The 24,000-nt window shown below is 47.1% G+C and overlaps 1 protein-coding gene across 1 annotated transcript in view; it reads left to right on the plus strand.

Moving 5' to 3' along the window:
• plxnd1 (plexin D1) overlaps positions 1-24,000 on the plus strand; it is a 71,790-nt gene that overhangs the window by 9,997 nt on the left and 37,793 nt on the right. The window contains 10 exon segments of the mRNA XM_079741786.1: positions 6,227-6,356; positions 8,266-8,421; positions 8,423-8,444; positions 8,861-8,969; positions 12,197-12,296; positions 13,691-13,789; positions 15,762-15,851; positions 16,471-16,564; positions 18,525-18,682; positions 23,631-23,776. Coding sequence (XP_079597912.1) covers positions 6,227-6,356; positions 8,266-8,421; positions 8,423-8,444; positions 8,861-8,969; positions 12,197-12,296; positions 13,691-13,789; positions 15,762-15,851; positions 16,471-16,564; positions 18,525-18,682; positions 23,631-23,776 — 1,104 coding nt within the window.

Raw genomic sequence — 24,000 nt, forward strand, 5'->3', positions numbered from 1 at the left:
TCTCTCTCTCTCTCTCTCTCTCTCTCGCTCCCTCTCTCTCTCTCTCTCTCTCTCTCTCCTTGTCTCTCTCTCTCTCTCTCTCTCTCTCTCTCTCTCTCTCTCCCTCTCTCACTATCTCTCTCTATCTATCTTTCACCATATCTCTCTGTAGCTGAGCTGAGCTGAGCACTCTCTCTCTCTCTCTCTCTCTCTGTCTCAATGTGTCTCTCTCTCACTTCCTCTCAGTTAGTGTCTTCATCTCAGTTCTGTTTCTTCTCCTACCTTGTGGTCTACCTGATTTTCCCCTGGGTTATCTGGTCTATCTTTTCTGCCTTTGTTCTTTGCGTTACGTTGTTTCGCTGTGATACTGCTGTCATCGTCTCTCCCTCTCTCTCCTCTACTCAAACCTCCACAGTGAATAGCATAATTCAATCTGTTTTTTAATGTGCTTTACTGTTACATTCATAGCGGGATGTCCGACATGCTTAGCAGAGGGATGAGACAGGGAATAAGAAGCAGAGGAAGAATAACAGTTAGTGCATGAGATGTAAGAATCTAACCTGGTTACCAAAGGGACACATCATTGCCCATACTTCGAGTAGAAGTAACGAAGATCTAGCAGTGCATTTTTAGCGGTTTGGTGGAGTAATTATCAACCAAACTATGGAGAAATAACACAAACAACGGATATTTAACTTATCAAACACTGCCTCCTGTGTTTTCCGCCTCCTACCATGATCCATCTCCATTATGCCTCCATTAGCCAAATAACTGGGAGCGGCACACTGCTTTCTAGGGCAATAACCGCCCAAGAAAGTTTCATAAACATATAAAAAGCATCAAATATATCTTCGTATTAAAACCCTGCGACTAAATATCAGCACTGCTTGGATGACTTCCCAGGGTGTTTTGCAGCGTTTATTGGCTCAGGGATTGTGTCCAAGCGCCCTGTGAGGAGCAAGTCGTGAGTGCCAGTGTGAGACGGGGACGGTGTTGTTGTAGGTGCCACTCTGTACAGCTCTGTGGGCTTTACGGTGTGCCTCCGTTCGCTCGGACGCGGGCTGTGCAGCCTGTCTTCCTGCTCACACTTTGTACTTTGAGACGCCACCCTGTATTTTTGGTATTTTTGTTTGTACTGTATGTCCTTTGGGTTGCTATCATGTGTCTGTGTGTGTGTGTGTGTGTGTGTGTGTTTGTGTGTGTGTGTGTGTGTGTGTGTCAGTTTGTGTGTGCCATTGTGTCCGTCTGTAGATACACGTATGTGTGTAAGTTTGGGCGTCAATGAGTTTGCTTGTGTACGTGTGTGTTTGTGTGCATGTGCGTGATGAAAGCAGATCGGAGCAGATAGAGGTATGAGCGAGCTGTGATGCTGCTCTGCAGGCTCTGGCATGGCCGACGGCCATTTACAGCCGGGAGAGTGTAGCTGATGATAGCTCAGTGTTTGTGTGTGTGTGTGTGTGTGTGTGTGTGTGGTCAGCCTGTGTCTCGGTCTGTCATCTCCCAGGCTCCTTCCCATATTTATGTATCTGTCATGCCTTGATCGCGGCCCCGCTCTCCTCGCTTCACTCAATTATTTCACCCTCCCGATTCTCTCTCTCCTCAGCCTCACCCACCTCCTCTTATGCCCCTTGAAATGTAGTTGTGCTCTCCTTGTCTCACACTCTCCCCCCCTTCCCCTCTCTCTGTCTCTCTCTGTCTCGATCTCTTTCTCTCTCCCCCCCCTCTCTCTCTCTCTCTCTCTCTCTCTCTCTCCCTCTGTTTCACCGTCCATGCCCCTTGTTCATGCCCCTTTGTCACTGTTCTTGCTCTCTGCCCTTCTCTTCTTCTTCTTCTTCTTCTTCTTCTTCTTCTTCTTCTTCTTCTTCTTCTTCACTTGTCCTCTCTCGTCCTCCACAAAGAGCAGTGATTGTACTGCTGGTGGCGGCAGGGAGAGAGCACACTGGCTCTTTTGACAGGGAAATGTCAGGCGTGCCTAAGTGTGAACATGTATTTGTGTGTGTGTGTGTGTGTGTGTGTGTGTGTGTGTGTGTGTGTGTGTGTGTGGTGTGTGTGTGTGTGTGTGTGTGTGTGTGTGGTGTGTGTGTGTCTGTGTCTGTGTGTGTGCACGAGCGTGTGCGTACTGTGTGTGTATGTATGCATGCCGGTCTGTGCATACATATTCATGCGTTCACGGCTACGTCGCTTGCTACGTGCTTGAGTCCAAAATTCCGATGTGCTTTCGTGTGTATCTGCGTGTGTGCCGTGTCGGGGGTTTGAGGGAGCTTGTTTGCTCGTATAATTCATGGAGCCGGGGTCAGGAGTGTGTGTGTGGGAGTCAGTGTGCATGTGCTTTCTGCGGCTGTGTTTGGCCAGTCACAATGCTTTCTCAGCTGTGTGGTGTCACCCCCTCGTCCCCCCTGTTCCCCCCCCCATGGTTCTCCCGTGGCACTGGACCGGCCGTTGGTAGGGTGGGAGAGAGTTCAGGGGGGTTGTCATGTTCGGGCTGCTGACCCTCTGCAACACAGCGCCAGCGCTGCTCGTTTCCCTCCAGAAAGAAAAAGAGGCACACTGACGACACTAACCTCTTCACATTAAGAAAAGTCTGCCACTTGTCTCCTCCGTGGGTGTTGATTTGATTTTATGCATGGCTGTGACGTTTTCCTACCAGGGTGTGTGTGTGTGTGTGTGGGGTTGGGTGTGTGCGTGTGTGTGTGTGTGTCTGCTGTGTGTGTGTGTGTTTGTGCATGAATGCAAGCCTGTTCTGGTATCTTGGATGGAGCAGTGTTGTCTGAACATGGGACTAGCTTTCCCCTCGCAGATGATCAAAAGAAGAGTCTCTCTCTATCTCTCTATCTCTCTCTCTCTCCCTGTCTTTCTCTGTCTGTCCCCATGTCTGGCTCGCTCTCTCACTCTCTCTCTCGCTCTCTCTCTCTATCTATCTCTATGTATCTCTCTCGCTCTCTATGCCGGGGTCAATTTGGTCTTGGAGCATCACATGAATGCACTTTAATATCTTCATTCAATTCGGATGGCGTGTTCGTGTGGTGTCATCTAAGCCTGCTGAAAGTGATCATGCTTATCTGATCCGGCCAGACTTTCAGCCGGACTCCGGCCCTGATAGTGGGCTAGAGTAGGAATTTGTTTTGCAATGTATTTTGTGCGACATGTTTGTGCGTGTGTGTGTGGGTGTGAGTGTGTGGTTATTATGCTGGCTTTCTATGGTCCTATATTTGATAGGTCTTTGGGCATGTAGTGAAGTGTTGGCCAAAAAAATAGGAAGTGAAAGAGGAAATGAACACTTGCACGCTGGCGCCTGGCTCAGGGCGGGGCAGTGTGTAGGGGCCTCTCATCTCTTGCTGTGAGCATAATACCTAAAGAAGGCTGTGTGCTACAAACACAATCTAGAATGAAGAAACGCAGTGTTCCTGTAAACCATACCTTCATTCTCAAACCAGCCGTCCCGTTTAACCTCTGCTTCTTTTGCCTTTGTCCTGTGAAACATGGCACGGAATGTCTCATGCCAGGAGTTTGATTACCTTTTTGCGGTGGTTGATTAAATTTTCCTTCCTGAGCGGTCATAAAGATAGTAATGCTATCCTCAGTGTTCTGCCTCGCCATCTCTGGACCAATCGCACCAAACAACAAGCGCACACATTATTTTTGTACAAAACAATTGTATGGTTCAAAGTGTAAATGTTCATAGTGAGAACAGAATCATTGTATTATAAATAATATGTATCATTTTAATGACTTAATAATGCCAAGACAAGCCCTTTATTTATGTACGTCTATTTCATAGATATTAACTGCAGTTTGTGGTTCATTGTTGGAAGGCACAGTATAAATCCTGTCTCTCTGATTATTATACTGTGAATAAAGTTGTGTATACTTTCTCATAGTTAACACTGCATCTCTATTCACACTGTCATCAGGAATACATGAATAGACCTGTTTGCATGATAAAAAATGACACAATGGTTTAAATATACATATTACAAGGTCCCGTGCTATGTTTGAAAAGGTTCATATTCTCGGTAAGCAATTAATAATGAAATGAATAAGCATACTCATACACTTGACTATCATGTAATGATTTTAATTAAAGATAAATTATTGTATAGTTAAGACAATGGAGGTCATAGTGTGGTGTCTGAGCTATAATTTCAAGGTGTTTAATACATTTCACAACAAAATAGGGAAACGGCCATTTCACATTTCTGTTATTTGTGTTTTTTTCTTGGCGATATTCTGAAAATCATGTGATCACGAAGAGATTCCACATATCTGACAATTTCCAACATGACTAAGTCCAGACACAGATTCAGCCTTTAGGGTTGGAGTGCGTTGTGCTGGGCTTTCTATTGCTTTTAGAAATCGTTTTACATTCTTTAACTTGTCCCACAGACAGTTTATCCCAGTTTAAGACCTGTTTGTGTGCAGGGGATTTCTGTGTGGTCTGTAGAGCCAGTCAGTCACTTCTATTCTTAGATCAGCCAGTGACCTCATGGTTCCCCCATGTCCCGTTGTGCCAGTGGGAATGACAATGTGCACATAAACTCCTCAAACACACACATGCATACACTCAGACACACACCCACACACCCACGAAAACATACATACACACAAAGATGTGATGCACTTACCATAACATACTCAAGCCAAATCTTTCACTCCAACCCACACATGGGCACCCATGCATACAGGCAGCGGCATCCATGCATCTATGCCGACACACGCACATGCACACACACACTCCCACACACGAATGCACACACACACACACACACACACATACGCACATGCAAACACACATGTGTAGATGGGTGTGTGATCCTTATAATGCGAAACAATGCTAAATGGGATTCCTTTGATATCTTCATCTTAAGAGAGAATTATGTCCTTGCATTCTGTGCTTCAGATGAACTATGCTTTTCTCTTTTGACCAGGGACTGTATCGGTGGTCTATTGTTGAAACAAAAGGCGGAATATGTGGTTGCCCTGGTTCTGAATGATGACTGTACTGGCTATAGTCACACAAACAAACACACACACACACACACACACACACACACACACACACACACACACACATGCGCACGCACACACACACTCGCACACATTAAAACACACACACACACACATGCGCACGTACACGCAAACACACACATAGAAAGACTTTCGATTGAAACAGATTAACAGTCAAGCTGGTAGTTTCTTAATAGAATTATCAGCAAGTGGCCCCTGAAATCACAGCCGTAGGGAATGTTGTCATGGCGACAAGTTTGACCCAGTGTCAAACAGGGCATGCTGTTTTGAACCGAGTCTTGAATAGGACAAATAAAACAGAATTTACAGTCTTTGGTCGTCTGCGATTTCGGAACGACAACATCAGTTACCAGAAAACGAACAAGACGCTAAGTTGTTCTCAAATGCCAAATGCAGAAATTGTTTTCTTCTAAACACCGTCTGACTTTACAATCTTGGTAAGCTTTCCTAAGCTTTAAACACTAATAATTGTTAGTCAAATCTTTGCTTTGGAAAGTGCTATGCAACCAACAACATGCAGTGTGTTGATTGGGCGCAGATGGAAAATGGCATCCAAACAGATTTTTATGACAAGCTTAACTGTTGAAACAGGGTGACAACAAGAGATGGTTTGGTGGAATTTGGAAACGAACGGCGCCTCATCAGTGTGTAAATCACTTTTTAACCACGACAGAATGGCATGCTTTATTGCCAGAAATGGAAAAAACGCTGGTAATTTGACCTGCACATCAGACAACCAACTGGTGTGGCATTCAAGAAATGTCTTTACCGTCCCTCTCTGTCTCTGTCTCTGTCTCTGTCTCTGTCTCTCTCTGTCTCTGTTTCTGTCTCTGTCTCTGTCTCTGTCTCTGTCTCTGTCTCCCTCTCTGTCTCCCTCTCTCTCTCATCTCTCTTTCTCATCTCTCTTTCACATCTCTCTTTCTGCGTGACTTTGTCTCCACGTCTCTCTATCGCTCTCTCAAACAAATTAAATTAAATTAAATTAGACAGAAAATAGCTTAAATGGCATGGAAAATAAACATTTGCATTGCCGAAACAGTTAAAAAATTCAAAATAACAAAGAAACTGAAGCGTTGACTATCTATGAGTACAGTGCAATCACACGGGGGATTGATTAGAGCGTGACTCAAACTATTCCCTTTAACTGGGCCACAGAGTGAGTCGTTACTCAGCCCCATAGAGGCCATTGACTGTGCAGTGTCTCCCTCTCTCCTCTCTACAGATGCACCATCCAGAAGGAGTGTGTCCAGAGGCCCCTGGTGCGCTCCTGGATCAGCCTGGGGGAGGGCCCGCAGCAGTGCCCCTCCATGACCCTGACCCCCTCCGAGATCAGCCTCTCTGCAGACATCAAGGTGTCCTCATCCGCCCTCTCTTGTTGGTGTCTTCAGGGGCTTCTCTGACCCACGAGCCCCCTGCCCAGGGGGGGCTACCTGGGCTCATGAGCATGCCTACTCCCTAGATTTGAAACGTCCATCAAAATCTTACAACGCATTATTTTGAGCTATCTAGAGTGAGCATACAGCAAATGCTAATGAATTTCAGTGTATGAGCGGCAATATTATAATAGCTAACAATTTTAAGTTGCAGCCCTAACCCAGCCTATTTATATTTGACATCACAAGCCTGGATATTAAATAGTAGACAAGGACAATAAATAGTTATTTATTTGGCTAGAGTGAGACGCTGTTGTAGAAAACTTTAAATCGTAAGTTATGTTTTGTTTGTTTTGATAGAAGTGGCTTGTGAAAAGGTCTTCAATTTAATCAGACTAATAAATCGGGTAACATTAAAACTAATTTGACAAAACATATGCTTGATATGCTGCTTAAAATCATGGTCGTGCTTTGAAACGCGGGTGCCCAGTTTGACAGGACAAGAGCTAAGCATCCTGATTCCAGATCTGCACCGGATAGTGTTAGAGACAGATTACAGTTACGCCGCATTAAGCAGGCGTCCCCCCAGTGGGCCATTTGTGGTTGGGAGTTGGCTTCCATCCTCCACAGGCAGGTCATCAACTGACTGTACTTCTACATTGTTGATGTCAAACTTGTATTCAACTCAAACCAAGGATGGATTGGGCTCGCACGAGACAACATGTGTGATACCTCCGACAACATCCGAAAGTGGTTTAGGGTTGTCAGACATTAATGCTGCTTGAATTCATCATGTCAGTGTTTTGCTTCTTGGAGAAGGCATTTTAATGCCAAGTGTGAACCTAATTAGTCCCTCTCTATGTCATCATGATGACGATGAGGATGAGGAAGAGGACGTGTTAATTAGACTCAACATGGGACAGGGCGTTCGTAAAGGATATAAAGGGACAAATCAGGTTGACACAGTGTGAGAATACATTTGATTTCCTCTCCATGTTTTTCAGTGCTGTATATGAAGGGTTAGGTCATTATTGGCCGAGATATTTGTCCAGTATGTAGGTCAGATCAGGGCCCGCAGCTGTCCTAGCCTCTGCCATAACTCAGAGTTACAGGAAGCGTTGCTCAAGTTGTCTCCCTAAACAGGAAGTTCTGGTCAGGAAGCGGGAAGTTAGCGCCATAGCCAGGATGTGATCAATTCCAAAGACAATAGAACCAGAGTTTAGTGTATTTATCTGAGGCATGCAGGGAATCTAACCTGCCTCTTAGTTGTATGTCATCTTCCTCTTTCTCTCCCACTCTCTAGTCTTCCTTCAGAAGTCTTTTTCCCCTGTTTGCCACCCTGTTTTTCTCACACTGAAATTAATTTATGTCAGTGAGGTGTTATCTAGCTGATTATATGTCTCTCACGCCTCAGCACGTATCCAAACTTAGATATGATTGTAGCACTTTGCCATCTGCTTCTTCATCACACGTTACTTCTTACCTCCATCATTCTCAACTCCACCCATGTGATGCCGCTTACCTTTTACTTTGGCAGTCGCCCTCCACCCAAACATACCCTGATAATACACTCCCATAACGCTCTACAGAATATGTACCCGTCTTGAGGCACACACACACACACACACACACACACACACACACACACACACACACTGATGTACTCACCTTGTATCTAAAACATCCACTTCCTCTATGTCTCTCTCTCTCTCTCTCTCTCTCTCTCTCTTTCTCGCTCTCTCTTTCTCTGTCTCTCTCTCTCTTTCTCGCTCTCTCTTTCTCTGTCTCTCTCTCTCTCTCTCTCTCTCTCTCTCTCCCTCTCTCTCTCTCTCCCTCTCTCCCTCTCCCTCTCTCTCTCTCTCTCTCCCTCTCTCTCTTTCTCTCTCAGGACGTGGGCATCCTGATCAACGGCAGCGTTCCCGACCTGATTGGCTCCCGCGTGGAGTGTGACTACGGCCTGGGCGTGTCCACGTCGGCCACCGTGCACCTGGACTACGGCTCGGCGCAGATCCAGACCTGCCCTCTGCTACCCCGGGAAAGTTACCCCCCCCCTCCCCCCTGGCGGAGGTGAGTCCGCCCGCCTGGGGCAGACCACTCACGTCTGGCTGGGCCTCCACACCTGGCTGCTGTCTCTTCTTATAACTCCACAAATATCTATTTATAGATATATGACAAAAGATAATATCTAGATATTCTATTTCAATGTAATGAGATGGTTTTCATCTGAGGGGCAGTGTTTCACTCAGGAGGTAGAGCGGCTTGGCTGGTAACCGGGAGGTTGCTAGTTCAATCCCCAGGTCATCCTAGCTGAGTGTCAAGGTGTCCCTGAGCGAGACACCTTACCCTAACCTCTCCCGACGAGCTGGCCTTCGCGTTGCATGGTTAACACCGCCGTCGGCTGGTCACGTGACGACTAGTTTGTGTTGCGACAGTGACCTCGTGCCGCTGCTTGTGTTTGATTTATCTTTCTCCCCCCTCCCCAGACCATCTTATTGTCCCTGTGGCGATAAAGGTGAACGGCACTTCGGTGGTATCGGGGAGCTTCGTCATCTACGACTGCGGGCAGACCGGAGCCATCCACCCCAAGACATCGTGAGTCACTCACTCACTCGTCATCCCCCCTGTCTGGGGATCCATTAAGACACGCGTAAATCAAACGGGGGGCTTGGGGGAAAATAATGCCACTGAACAAACAAGAGAGCCGGCCAACATCTAGTATTTGAAATGTCCTCTAAATGTCAGCCGTAGTCTCAATGGATCTCTCTGAATGCAGTGACGTAGCTAACAACAGGTATGATCACTGCGTGCAATGATTCCCTAGGCTAGACATCATCTCTCTCTCTCTCTCTCTCTCTCTCTCTCTCTCTCTCCCTCTCTCTCACTTCCTCTCTCTCTCTTTCCTCTCTCTCGTTCCTCTCTCTCTGTCTCCCTCTCTCTCTGTCTCCCACTCTCTCTGTCTCCCTCTCTCTCTGTCTCCCTCTCTCTGTCTCCCTCTCCCTCTGTCTCCCACTCTCTCTGTCTATCTGTCTCTCTCCCTCTCTCTCTCTCTCTCTCTCCCTCTCTCTCTCTCCCTCTCTCCCTTTCACTCTCTCTCTCTCTCCCTCTCTCTCTCTCTCTCCCTCTCTCTCTCTCTCTCCCTCTCTCTCTCTCTAGCTCGTCCCTGCCCTCTGATAGGGCTGCTGATAGGGAGTGCTTCCACCGAGCCTGGCCGAAAGGTGGCATTTATTATGTTTAGCTAGTTCAAGGTTCTGTCCACTAGAGGTTCAGCCGTGGTATTAGTATTCTGCCGGCGTAAATACCACGGAAATTGGCTGTAGTCTCAAGTCTCACTGGATGTGTCCATGTTTGTACCGTGGAACTGTGGTGCGGTCTGTGGAGCCTTTGGGTGTGTGCGTGTGTATGTGTATGTGTGTGTGGGGGGCAGGGGGCACAAAGAGGACCTTCTGCTCTCTGGAGCCCATTCAGCTGGCTTCCTGCTGTCTGGGGCCTGCTTTATCTGATGGGCAGCCTTCAGCCATTTCACCCGCTCTCTCTCTGTCTGTCTATCTATCTCTCTCCTCTCGCGGGCTCTCTCGGTCTCCTCCCTCGCCCCCTTGCCCCCTTTCTCTCGCTCTCTTTCTCACTATGCATCTCTCTCTCTTTCCCTCTCTGATTTTCAATCTCTCACCTATCTCTCCCACTGTCTCTCTCTCTTTCTCTCTCTTTCTTTCTCGCTCTCTCTTCTCCCCGCCCTATCTGTTTCTCGCTCACACTCCCTCTGTGTGTCTGCGTGTGTCAGTGCTCATCCTCTACGTGTATGTTAGCTGTATGTTACCCTGTATGTTTGTATGTATGTATGTTTTGTGTGGGTGTGTGTGTGTGTGTATGCACAAATGTGTCTCTGAAAGACTATCTATCTTGAAATCGGTCTTCTGATTAGAACCGCTCATTTTGGTGTCATTGGTTCACTTCTCAAGATGGTCCCGAGGTGTCACGGCGTCAGCGGCGTCGCTATGCTAACGCCGCGGCGTAGGATTAGAGAAAAAAAAAACCAAGCTCGCTACCTTCACGAGCCGCGACCCCCCCGTCTTCCTCGAGGTCTCAGAGAGTGTGAAATGAGTTGGTGTTTTTCTTGTGTTTTTTGTGCGAAGGTGATAATGAGCTCGGCGCCTCTCGCACAGGAAGGCTCCTCTTCGCCGCGCGCTGACGAGCTGATTCACGCTCGTTTTAATCATCCCGCACGGCTTTGATTAACCTGAGACTGATTCCATCGGACAATCTCATTAGAATATTCTAGTCTTTTTTTTTTTCTTGGAATTCAAACAAAGTGTGGAATCGTTTTTTTGCACATTAATGGGTGTAACCCCGCCAAAAAATGTGTTTTGTCTGTGTGTGTAGTTGTGTGTGAATGTGTATGTATTTGTATGTTCCAGTGTGTGTATATGAGTGTGTTTGTGTGTATTTAAACCACTCTCCCACGGCCTACTCTGAGTGGTTACTAGGCAAAGTGTTAATGGAAACCAGAAGGGAGCATTCCTCTCCCAACCAAACATCCCAGTAGGACTATCAGCTGACCTAGCCCCTGTATTCCTCTCTCTCTCTCTCTCTCTCTCTCTCTCTCTCTCCCTCCCTCTATCTCTCTCTCCCTATCGCCCTCCTCTATCTCCCTCCTCCTCTCTGACAGCTGTAGTGTTTTGCTCCATCCATCCTTCTGGTTTTATCAGTCGTATCTTGTTTTATTTCCCTTGATTTATTTTATTGAACTTGGTGTATATATAAAGTCTTCACGACCTTCCTTGTCTGGTGTGTTTGCTTGGCTTTCACACCAAACTCCCTCCACCACCACCACCACCACCTCCACCACCACCCCCATCACTGTCACCACCACAATTTGCCCTTTTCTTGACAACGTCCTTTTCTCCCTGACAGACGTGTGATTGAGAATGTGTGCTTATCCTCTGTGTCCACTCAGGGGCCCTCAGAAAGTGCAAGCTTGTGTTTGACAGGGAGAGAGCGAGACACAGAGAGAAAGAGAAGGAAAGAGAGAAACGAGAGAGGGGGAGAGAGGGTAAGAAAGGGTTTCAGGGAGGGGGGGTGGGGGGGAGAGAAGGGAGAGAGAGACACACACAGAGACAGAGAGACAGAGAAACCTAGTGAGAAAGAGGGCGTGAGAGAGAGAGAGAGACAGAGAGTCATAGAGAGTGAGTGTATGATCATTATGAATGAGGAGGCCCGGGTTGCAAGGTCTTGACTGTCAGTGCTAGGTCAAGCAGAGCGCTTGTCTGAATGTTTTATGTCTGTGTGTGTATGTCTGTGTGTGTGTGTGTGTGTGTGTGTGTGTGTGTGTGTGTGTGTGTGTGCGTGTGCGTGCGTGCGTATGTGTGCATGTGTGTGTGTGCGTGTCAGTGAGTGACACAGAATGGCAGTCAGGGAAGACGTAGACGCCGTGGCAGATAACAGCTCTGAGAAGGCGGTCTGCTTTGAATCAACCCTCCCCCCCCACACACACTCAAACGCAGACACACCCACATGCACACACATGCTGTGGTTTGTTGTGCTCCCTTGTTGTTAATAGAGTGGCGCTTTGTTCTGCAGCAGAGAGACATTAGCCTGGTTTGACCTCTGCTATCCAAATAGTAATCAGCTGGCTGACGGAGCGTTACTCCGCCGCTGCTCTCCACGCACCTCCCCATAATCAGAGGCTTACAGTCTTGTCCGTCATTAAACGCCACATATTTTATTGGTCCTGGTGTCTGATTGTTTTTCTGTGTGTGTGTGTGTGTGTGTGTGTGTTTGTGTGTGTGTGTGTGTGTGTGTGTGTGTCCGCCTGCGTTCCTCAGGTGTATGAGCTGCCTAAGCAGCAGGTGGAGGTGTTACTGGGATCAGGAGAGCCACACCTGTCTCCCCACCAAGGACGAGTCAAAACACAGCATGCTGGAGGTGAGTCAGTCGCTCCCATTCGGAAACATAGGAAACATTTGTCCCTGTGGGCGGGAGTTGAGGGAATTGTCAACCAATCAGCTCCAGGGATTGTGTATAATCCAGATCACTACAGGCCCAGCGCTCAAAATCTCCGCAGACGCTCTTGTTCTTCTTGGGTGTTGTTGGTGAAAGCTGGAACACTCTCAGCCAAAACATTAACGGACCACAGCCGTCTGGGAGTGTGTGGTTTAACAAATCTATCACATTAAATGTAGGGGTTTCAATGTCCTGCTGACTCACTTAAGGCCTCGTTTGGCTTCTGCAGCAGTACATTTAGCCTCCATTACTAAGCTAATGTCAAAGGGAATAGGGCTGGGCTTAAAAAGGGACGATAGCTCACATAAAATGTTATGTACACAAGGGATCTCCGGCACGTGTTTATATTGGACAACCCTATGAGGACCGAGATCACAAACCGCTCTATTAAAAACTAAACTATTAAACCAAACATGCTTGCAGCCAGTGTCTTCTAAAGTCCATCACAACTCGTAAAAAAAACGCCATTAAATCGAACCCAGGTCCCCATTATTATCACTATTACCCCTCATTAACCCCACTCCTGACTGTGTCTATTTCACAGTCAGGAGTAGGGTTTTTAATGTCCGTACCGGGGCCTCTCAGGGCCCTTAGGGTGGTCACAGGGTCTTTCACCCCCCCCCCCCCCGGCCCTTAGCTAGAAGACATGTTTATATACAGTAGTGCTCTGTCATTGGAGCCGCTGGTTTGTCTGGGTTAAGGGGGGAGGGGGGAATGGGGGGAAGGGGGGAACTTCAATGTCGGGAATCACCATACAGTTCATCACAAGACTACGCTCAGCAAACATAATGAGAGCCTTTCTTTGTTGAGACGATTTGAACGGACACGCACAGACGTCATGTCATCATCAGTGGGTTCTTTCCCCCTTCTTCCCCCACCCCCACCTCACTGTGCGTAGGATGGTGCGATGACTGAAAGGGAGACTTATGGGAGTCTTATGGTAATATAGTGAAAAGATTTTGGGGATCAAATATGTCCCCCGTGGAACTTGTCGGTCGATCGAGTCGCTCAAATTGGAAAAACAACACTTGAGTTGTTATCAATAACAATCTGGTGAGATGTGTGAATGAAGCCCCTGGGGGGCACTGAGGTGGGCTGACCTACTGCCAGCATCCTGCCTGTCTGCTCCCCACTGCCCTTGATGCTATTGTAGAGTCCCCTGGTGCCTTTCCTGCCCGCCTCGCTTCCTCCGCCTGCGCATAAACAGGACAGGTATTTTGGGAACGTGAGTAGGTGGGCTGTAGCAGAGGGTGTGGGCCGTCCATTGTTTTTGTTTAACCCCTGTATGTCACTTCCTGTCCCCCCCCGCCCCGCAGAACGCCGCTTCCTGTCCGAGCCTGATGTCCCCGGAGGTCCCCCCATCCCCATCCGGGACGACCCAGGACTTCAGCTTGTCAATTAGCAACGCCGTCAAGGTACGGGGGGCGGGGGGGGGGAAACCAACAGTCTATTTGATTTAACCATCGAGGGGGTACTTGGCCGACCGCCAAGTGCCTTGACATGAAATTGGCAGGGCTGAAAAAAAGGGAAAGGGAGCCATATGCTATAATTGGTTCAAAGTGAGCGAGATGCAGATGGACGTAGGTGTGAAGTGATTCTGGTCGCTGCGTGATACTGGAGCTGACGTAACCGCATTGTCTCCGTTCTGAGACGGAGGAGGGGGGCACGATTGCACTGGCTAGTCTGAGACGGATATGATGAATGTCTTGATGCCTTTGTGGCTCACCTCTCGGCTGTGCCCCATCCCCTCCCACCACACGTGCGCGCGTGCACACACACACACACACACACACAAACACCCACACACACAAACACACACACACACACACACACACACACACACACACACACACACACACACACAAACACCCACACACACAAACACACACACAAACACTCCTCCTCCCCCTTCTCCTGTTTATGCAGACAGTGTCTGGCTGGCCTATGTCTTAGTCAGCACACGGTGTGTAGTCACTTAGGTCCAAGTAAAATCTGGAGATCATTTCACCACTACCTCTACTTTTATTTTCGCTATTGACTGATGCTTCCTGTTTGGCCGGACTCCCCGGAGAATGCTCCCCACAGGCTTACTCAACACTGGAATTTTTTGGGGGGGATTTGCGAATTGTAGCAAATATAGCCGATAACCCCAGGTTTCCCAGGACGAATTCCCGGGCTGAATACTTTTCCGGGTGTGGTCAGTCATATGCCCGGCTACCGCGTTGCTATAGCAGCAGGCTCTGAATCTCAATCGGCCACACACACATGTGTGCATGCCGACACAGGCTCACAGACAGACAGACGGACACAAAAACATTCCAAACTCTTGATTCAGAAACAAACACACAAACACACAAACACACAAACACACAAACACACAAACATACAAACAGGCAATCTTTATGTTTAATTTTCTAAATGTTCAGTTAAAGTTGTCTGCCTCCACATGACTCAGAGAACCAGGAATTATGCTGCAAATGTATTCCACCTTATCTTAAGAGCTTTATTATCATAAGGCACTTTTACCACTTCCCCAGCTTCATCATCCAAACGCTCCATGTTCTTTTCTTAGAATATGCCAAGAGGCGCGGAAAATATTCCTTTTTAAAAGCACTTAACCGCTAAACTTGTGCTAAATTGTTTTGCATTGTCACAATTACAAATTTAAGCACGAATAAGCTTCTTAGCGATTATTTTGCAACGCGCTGGAGGTATGGTAATGGCATTTTAATTAGAGTTTCAATTTGTACGCGTCACAGCACAAAAAAGGCTGGAAGGTTATGATTTAAATAGAGTAATATTGGCGGTCTAGTTTCCCCAGTCACATGATATGCACTTGAAGTACTCACACTGCTGTGTCCTCACCTATCTCACACTGACTGTGTGGTCCAATGCTTGGCTCATAAAGATTGAATTCATATTCATTACTCTGGCTCCCAGATGAGTTACTGAGGTCCAGATGTTTATGAATATGAATTATGAATGGATTGCATCTTTGCCTGGCAGGCACAATTATCCCGGGGTACTTTAGTTCCCTTGTACCTCTGCCAGAGTTGTCAATGGTTACCAGACCTTTCTCAGAAAAAATGATCTCTCAGGTAGCTACCGTTTTCTCTGTCACTTTGCATGATCCGGGGGTGAAGATAAAATACCCTGCCACAGATATTACGTTTCAGACCGCCCATCGGACACTTAAAAGCATGTTTGATCATGATTGGGAACATTTCAATGAAAAGAAGTTGGCAAATTGTGCTAATTTGAGTATGTTTCCCTTTTGATAAAATGGTTAACACAGGATTTTGTTCAGTTGAGTATTTTTCAGATTTGAATAATAATAATAAAAAAAAAAAATGTATTTGGCTCATTTGAGTGTTCTTCTCATCCTAGGGGGACAGGCTGGAGTGTGACTTTGGCACAAATCAGCGATATGAGGCAACATGGTTGGACAGCTCCACTGTGAAGTGCACTGGAGTGACAGTAAGTTCAGCCAATCTCGTTCAAAAAGCCAACTCCTCCTTCCTGTGACCTTTTAAGGTCTTAGAAGCGCCCAGGCAAGGGTACGGCTGCTGTATCATCGTCAATTTAATAATACCTATAATCTCCTATAACCGCTCTCTCACTCTCTCACGTACGATAACTGCACACGTAGCTCCTTGGGGTTGAAGATATGCATATATATTTGAAAAAGGGTAATAAGAGAGCGTCTTGTCTTTGTTTTGATCATATTTAAATTAGTTTGACCTTACTAGATTGAAAGCACACAGAGAAGTGTGTACTTTGTGCTGTCCATGCAGCCTTGACGACATTCTGCCTTAATATCTCGCTGATTGTGTCAGCAAGATAGAAGTAAAGTAGATGCTGTTTAAAACAGCATTTCCTCGCTTCGTTTAACGACGCCTTCTCTGCAAATTCTCCAACGTCCGTGTCACAAGATTTGTGATCTCAATTTAACTTCCTGGTTGGATAAAGGTTAACGAGAAAAGGAAATGTGATGATGTTGTCCTGTGAACAATGTAGGACCCGCTTGAAGCAATTACAAATTATTTCCCATGACACTTGACACTCACGGCGGTGCCGTTACGTGCGTCCCTTATAGCTGGTCACCACACAGAGGAGCCAAGTGTTCCAGCTCAACCTGAGGAGGGCAAAATACGAGGACAAGTACATGGACAGCCCCACACCTGTGACGGGTAAGCAACGTGCCACTTGACAAACACACACACTCCCACGTTGAAAGAAATGATTAGCAACAAACAAAGTGAAAAACAAAAGAATTAATCTTCATCAATGCGTTGAATTATTAACTCGCTTTTATCTCTTCGTTCGCATGCAATCAGACAAAAGTAATCACGCCTCATTACGACATTGTTAAATTGGGGTGAACATAGAGGGAATTATCTGGAATCACCTATGGAGGGAAAAAAAGAGAAAGAAAAGATAGCCTTTGTTACCTGCTCGCTGTCTATTATTAGTAGCGCATAACAACACATAATTTCAACACTTATTATTTACCATAGTGTTATATTATCCCAGTTTCTAATTACACCACAATTACGAAACCTTTCCTACTGTAATTTAAAGTGTGACCAAATTCTTTATTTTCTTTGCAAACTCTGTGCGTAGCTGTTGTTTTGTGAACAAGCATCAGTTTTTAAAACATGTTATCTTGAATGGATGAATTAGGTCTGGCCGGCTTTATAAGTGATGGGGGGTTCTGTCCTATGAGATAACAGCAGACGTAGTCCCTACCTATGGTGGCTGCGGAGCCATTGCTCATACACCATGTGGTGACCATGTGAGCAACACTCACCGGCCTGCAGCTGCAGCCCGCCGCCGTTATAGTGCACGACGGATGCTCTGTGGCATGCTGAGTCATCACAATTTATTATCTCACTTGCATGCACACACACACACACACACACACACACACACACACACACACACACACACACACACACACACACACACAATAGAAGATCACAGGTAAATATTCACACACCTCACGCACATACACACTCACTCACACACTCATGCACGGACACACACACACACACACACACACACAATGCAAGAAAACACATACATGCTCACACACATGCTCACACACACACACGAACAACCAAAGATTACACGTGCATATTCACAAACAAACACACGCACAATCTAGGGTTCACACACACACACACATCCGAGACTACACGTACATACACAGACACACACACACACAAACACACACACACACACAGTGATTGCGATACACTCGGGGCTTTTGAAGGTGCGGCAGAGCGTGAACATTATCATCTATTTCTCCATGCTTCTCCAACCTTCTTCTCTCAGCGGCTTGATTTGTTGCCGTGTTCCCCTGCGGTGCTGATTCCTTCCCTACACACACTAGGCCTGCTCCCTAAACGCTCAGCTAATACTGTTTGTAGAGCCAATCTCATCGCTTTCATTATCTTCATTACCATCAATTAAATGTTCATAGTGAGCCTTGTTATGTGGGGCTTATTATTTGTTTGTGTGTGTGTGTGTTTGTGTGTTTCAGTGTCTGTGTGTGTAATTTATGGGCAGTTCATCAACCGCCGCCCTCGGGCATGACTTCAAGTGGACGTGAATCATTTTAGGATTAGTTCAGACCGGCGTTTTGACTGTGATTTAGAAATAGGTCAGCTTCAAGACTGATTACCCGTAAGTCAAGAAACCACAGGCCGAAAGAAAGCACGTTCACAGCAGCAGTGTGGTCAGCCGGTCAGCGGGGAAGGAGCAGGGAGGGAGTCTTCAATTGTGTTTTTGAGTTGTTCATCTGGTAGCGCGTTACTGTGGTGTAATCAAATATACCTTTAGCATGCCCTAAAATAAACATACGGATGGAAACTGTTCCACTTTTCAATCCATTCCCACGAAGTTGTAATCAATCCCACCCTGGTTAAAATCGTTTGCCTCCTTTTTTATTTGACCAGTTTTTCCCTTATGTCTACGGACTGTTCTGCTATTACTGTTGTTCAGCACTTGGTAACACTTTGCGTAAAAAGGTGCCGTATAAATAAAGACACTAACTTACTCACTTCCTTTGTTGCAAAAAAAACAAATGAAAAATGTGTTCAGCTGGTCTCGTGTGATGGATGATTCACCCCGTGTGACCCTCTCCAGTGGAGGTGTACAACTGCGGCGTGGGCAGCCGGGACTGCTCCCAGTGCTGGGGCCGTGAGGACCAGGGCCATCTCTGTGGCTGGTGTGACAACAGCTGCAGGCCCAGGGACGACTGCCAGCCAATCACAGACCAGTGTCCCGCCCCCGAGATCCACAAGGTAAGGTCACGCTCTGGTCCTCTCACGCACACACACACAACCGCCCAGACATACTGACTTACAAACATACATACATACATACATACATACATGCATACATACATACATACATACATACATACATACATACATACATACACACACACACAGACACAAAAATGCCCACACTCCAAACACACACACTCACACACACACACCCCCACACACACACACACACACACACACACACACACACACACACACACATTCCAACATTTCAAACACACACACACACAGAAATTCCCACACTACAAACACACACACACACACAGACACACACACACACACCGACACAAATTCCCACACAACAAACACTAGCCAACTGTCCATCTCTTCCGCCTCATACAGCCTAGAGCTAGCTTGTGTTTATTATCCCTGGTTGATGAAACAGTGAATCATGTGCTCTGTCACATGGTCCCGTGCCAGGGTGGCCTAATGTCAAACGTTCCATGTTGAGGGTCCCAGAGGTCTCAGGTCTTGAAGTGGCCCTCGTTAAAGGAGCCCCCATCTGTGAAAACAGAGTCTACTTTACAGTAGTAAAATACATGCTACCCTGGGTTCCCTGCCCACTTTGCTAAACAAACTGTGGGGGCCAATCAGGTCGTATCTCGCCCCGGCTATGGACGGGACGCACGTTGCTGCAAGGAGCCCTGCTGAGTGATGCACATTTAAGTGTTGGAATGAGGTTTCCGTGTGTGTGTGTGTGTGTGTGTGTGTGTGTGTGTGTGTGTGTGTGTGTGTGTGTGTGTGTGTGTGTGTGTGTGTACGTGCGTGCGTGCGTGCGTGCGTGTGCGTGTGTTTGTGTCTTAAAACTGGGAGGACTGGTTACAGTTTGGGGTAAAAGTACAAGTGGGCAGCTATTTGTGCATTTAACCAGAGTAGTTCATCACTACAACAATTTTTGTTTTGTTTTGTTGAAGGGGAGCCACAAAAAAGACTTAAACGGCCACTTCATGGAAGGGGAGTCAGTGTGTTTGTGTGGTGAGAGACTGTATTCACCTCAACATGTTCAGCACAGTCAGCCTTACTGGCAGGGCCATTGTTTAAACAGTTAATTAATGTCATGTGCAAGACAATATTTATCTGTTTGGTGTCGCTTTCCAACTGTGCAAGTGAGTTTTGGGTTCAGTTCAAACCATGCAGCTCTCTTATTTGTGTTGCTATGGAGGCGATGGGAAGTACGGCTCACATGAAGCCCAGTCGGGCTTAAACGTCCTGTAGATAAAGCCTGCTTAGCCCCGGTGAATAAGCAAACAGAGCAGGAGTTGACTCACACACACACACACACACACACACACACACACACACACACACACACACACACACATGCACACACACACACACACACACAGATTCACACACACACACACACACACACACAGATACACAAGCACACACACACACACACAGATACACACAAACACACACATCCACACACCGACAAACACACAGACAGATACACACACACACAGATTTACACACACACACTCACACACACACAGATACACACACACGCACACACATACACACAGGTACACACATATACACATAAATCAAGGGAAAACACCCTTGCTAGTCATGCCCTCACATTCACTCACTCACTCACACACACACAAACACAGGCGCGCTCACACACACACACACACACACACACACACACATGCACATTGCATGTGTGCACCCATTCAGGCACACACAAACACGCTATGAAGTTACAAAATAAGTATTGGGGCTTTTTTTCTTCTTCATGGAGGCTGGGGGTGATGCAATGTTTTGGCAGCCATATATTCACAAAGAATCCACAGGGGTCAGGGTAACAGTCTGGCCCAGTCTGAGTTCCCACACAGACACACACGCACAAATACATACTCTCGCACACACACCCACATACACACTCCCACACACATAAACACATACACAAACATACATACAAACATGCAAAGACACACACAGACACACACAAACTCACTGAAACCACATCAGTTATTGTTAGTCATAGCGACCGTGTAGGATGGGATATTTTGGTGGGGCTTGTTACTCAGGCTCGGTGGTTTTTTGTTTTACATTGCAGGTTTTGTTCGTCGAGCCTCAACTCAAAATGTCAGAGATAAGCATTTTTGATGCTTTGCCACGCCCCGTGTTATTGTGCAAAAAGGCCCTTTGTTCCAGTGTGAGATAAGAGACGTGGTGACCTCAAAGACTCTCCTGCTCTGTTTACGGTGTGGTCTGTTGTTTAGAAGACTTAATTGATTGTTTGATTACAGGGCCCAGAAAAACAGGAAGCGCAAAACATTGTTCGCTGTTCTCATGACCAAGCGGCACATGAGGCCGGCGGGAGGGAGACGTAGGAGGGCGGTGAGGGCAGGGAGGGGGGTTTACCAAATGGGAGGGAAAAAAAGAAAGAAACTGAACTGGGGTTTCAGTTCAGTTTGGGACTTCTTCTTCCTCTGTTTGTCCTTGTGTCCACGTTGATTAGTGTGATGGCCAGGATGTAAAAACCATGACCTCACTTTGATCTAAAAACAGACAGATAGGCAGACAGAACGGCAGACAGACAGGCAGACAGACACACATTGACAGATTAATAGATATATTGTTACATGGACAGAGTTCCAGAGATAGTGTTGAATAATAAGGAGGGTTAGATAGAAAGAAAGAGTTGGATCAATGAAAATGTATAGGTGGATAGAGAGAGAGAGAGGGAGAGAGAGAGGGAGAGAGAGAGAGAGAGAGAGAGAGAGGGAGAGATATAGAGAGAGAGAGAGAGAGAGAGAGAGAGATAGAGAGAGAGAGAGAGAGAGAGGGGGGAGCGAGAGAGAGAGGGATAAAGTTATAGATAGATAGAGAGGGAGTAAGATACAAAGAGAGATAGAGAGAGCACCGTTTCCTGCCTTGTCAGCTTAATCAGTTCGATGAAGCTTTATTTATCTTCATCCTAAAGAAAGTTGTCTCAGCCTCACACCCTGAGATGCCTCTGCATCCCCCCGGGGAAGCGCGGCCTGTAAATCAAGACTCACAGACGCACAGAAGGTGGAAATGAGCAGCAGCCTCAGCCACTGTTGTTGTCAGCACGGGAGTTGATCATTGACACCACAGAGGCAAACAATCGAGGGCACGCACACACACACACAGGTGCTGCCGAACCTGGTGATCACACGCGTTGTTACTGCTGAACTTTGCGAAGCTGTGTGCCACTATCTGTTATCTTGCAAAATATCACCTGTGTGTGTGTGAGTGCGTATGTGTGTGTTTCTGCATGTGCAGTATGTGTTTTATGTGTTAGTTAAGCGGCGGGTGTGTCTTCAAGGAGAGAACATGTGAATGCGTCAGGAGTATAAATAGCTCTGGTATACACAGTACTTAACCAGGCTAGCTAAGCCTTCATAACCCTGACGCTCAGTAGTACTTAATATTTCTTTTTCCCGCTACCTAATTCTTAAACCGCTACCTAAGGGGAGACCTTGAGGATAAACGCTAAGCCCTCCGTCCGTCTTCAACAGTTTGCCTTCACGTGATATCAAAAGTGTCACATACACACACACACTCCCTCATTGTGTGAGACACTTCTCACCCGGGTGTGTGTTTATTTATCTTGGCCGTCGATCTGGCCGCGAATAAAGCACCAGTATCCATATCAACTAATATCGTCCTCTCTCACGCACCCAGCATGAGACTTGTTTTTTTATTCATAAGATCGTCTGTGTGTGTGTGTGTGTGTGTGTGTGTGGGTGAGTGTTGGAAAGAGAGCGAGTACAGACCGGATCCCAGGCTAAAAGCATGCAGAGGTCACAGTGACTACATCTCTGCCAAGTGTCGTTCAGAGGGGAACTGCGAGCAGTCCGGAGGCTCCCTGGACCCCTTGCACACACACACACACACGCGCGCGCACACACACGCATGCACACATGCACCCACACACACCCACACACACACACACACACACACACACACACACACACACACACACACACACACACACACACACACAGGCCTCTATCTCAACCCCAGAGGAGGGGGTGCTTGATGGTAGATTCCCGATAGGCCAGGGAGCCAGAGATTGGTTATCTGTAAAGCAGCGTTTCTTGTTGGTGAATCAGGGGCCGTAATGGTTCCCCCTTTCTTCCTTCTCTCTGCTTTCCATGGAAAAAGAAATGTAGCGAGAGCTCCGATGGAGCATGCAGCTCCCACATTTGAACCCTGGGCAACACGAAAGCGGAGGAATTTCTCAAAGTAGTAACATGCAAACAGATAACGGGAATAGCAGTGTGCAGTAATTTCCCTGATTCGAGTGTCGCTCTCTGCCTAGCTTTGTCCCCACTCACAATCCTCTCAACACTCCATTTCCTAAATTGGCCTCCCCCACTCATCCACTCCTATGCATTCCTCTTCACCTCTCTCCTCCACCTTTCTCGCACCATCGCTCTCTCTTCATCCTAATCTCTCTCTCTCTCACTCTCTCTCTTTCTCCCCCTCCTTCTCCCTCCCCTCTCTCTTTCCCTCTCGCTCTCTCTCCCTCTCTCTATTTCATCACACGTATCATGTGGGCTATGATAAGGAGCTCTTAGGCCCACTCTTCATTTGCATACGCTATACAGGGCTTGAAGAGTCAAGTGACTGACAGGCCAAGACAGTAAACAGTCTACTTTGTGTGTGTGTGTGTGTGTGTGTGTGTGTGTGTGTGTGTGTGTGTGTGTGTGTGTGTGTGTGTGTGTGTGTGCGTGTCTGCGTGTGTGCGTGTGCATACGGCTATGGCACAGCTTTCTTCATTAATACCATGTGAGTCTGCTACTCAAGAATCAATGGAGTGGAGTACTTGTCTCTGATCCTATCTGATTTTTCTTTGTCTCTTTTTCCCCTATATCCTTTCTCTCTCTCTCTCTCTCTCTCTCTCTCTGTCCCTCCCCCACAGATCTCCCCCCTGAGTGGGCCGGTGGAGGGGGGCACCCTGGTGACGGTGCAGGGCAGGAACCTGGGCAAGCGGGCGTCGGCGGTGGAGGTGTCCATCGGAGGCGTGCCCTGTTCTCTGCTACCTGACCGCTACTCCGTGTCCGTGGAGTGAGTAGCACTGCTACCGCAGCTAGCACACCACAGAGCTGCGTTCGGAATTAGCATTGCCACCGCAGCTAGCACACAACAGAACCGCCATCCAGAGTAGCACTGCTACCGTAGCTTGCACTCAACAGAGCTGCGTTCAGAATTAGCCCCGCTACCACAGCTAGCACGCACCAGAGCCGAATTCCATCAGTGCATGGCGACTGCGGTGCATACAAAAAACTTTT

This window comes from Pollachius pollachius (assembly GCF_949987615.1).
Source record: "Pollachius pollachius genome assembly, chromosome: 8".
NCBI classification, from domain to species: Eukaryota; Metazoa; Chordata; class Actinopteri; order Gadiformes; family Gadidae; genus Pollachius; species Pollachius pollachius.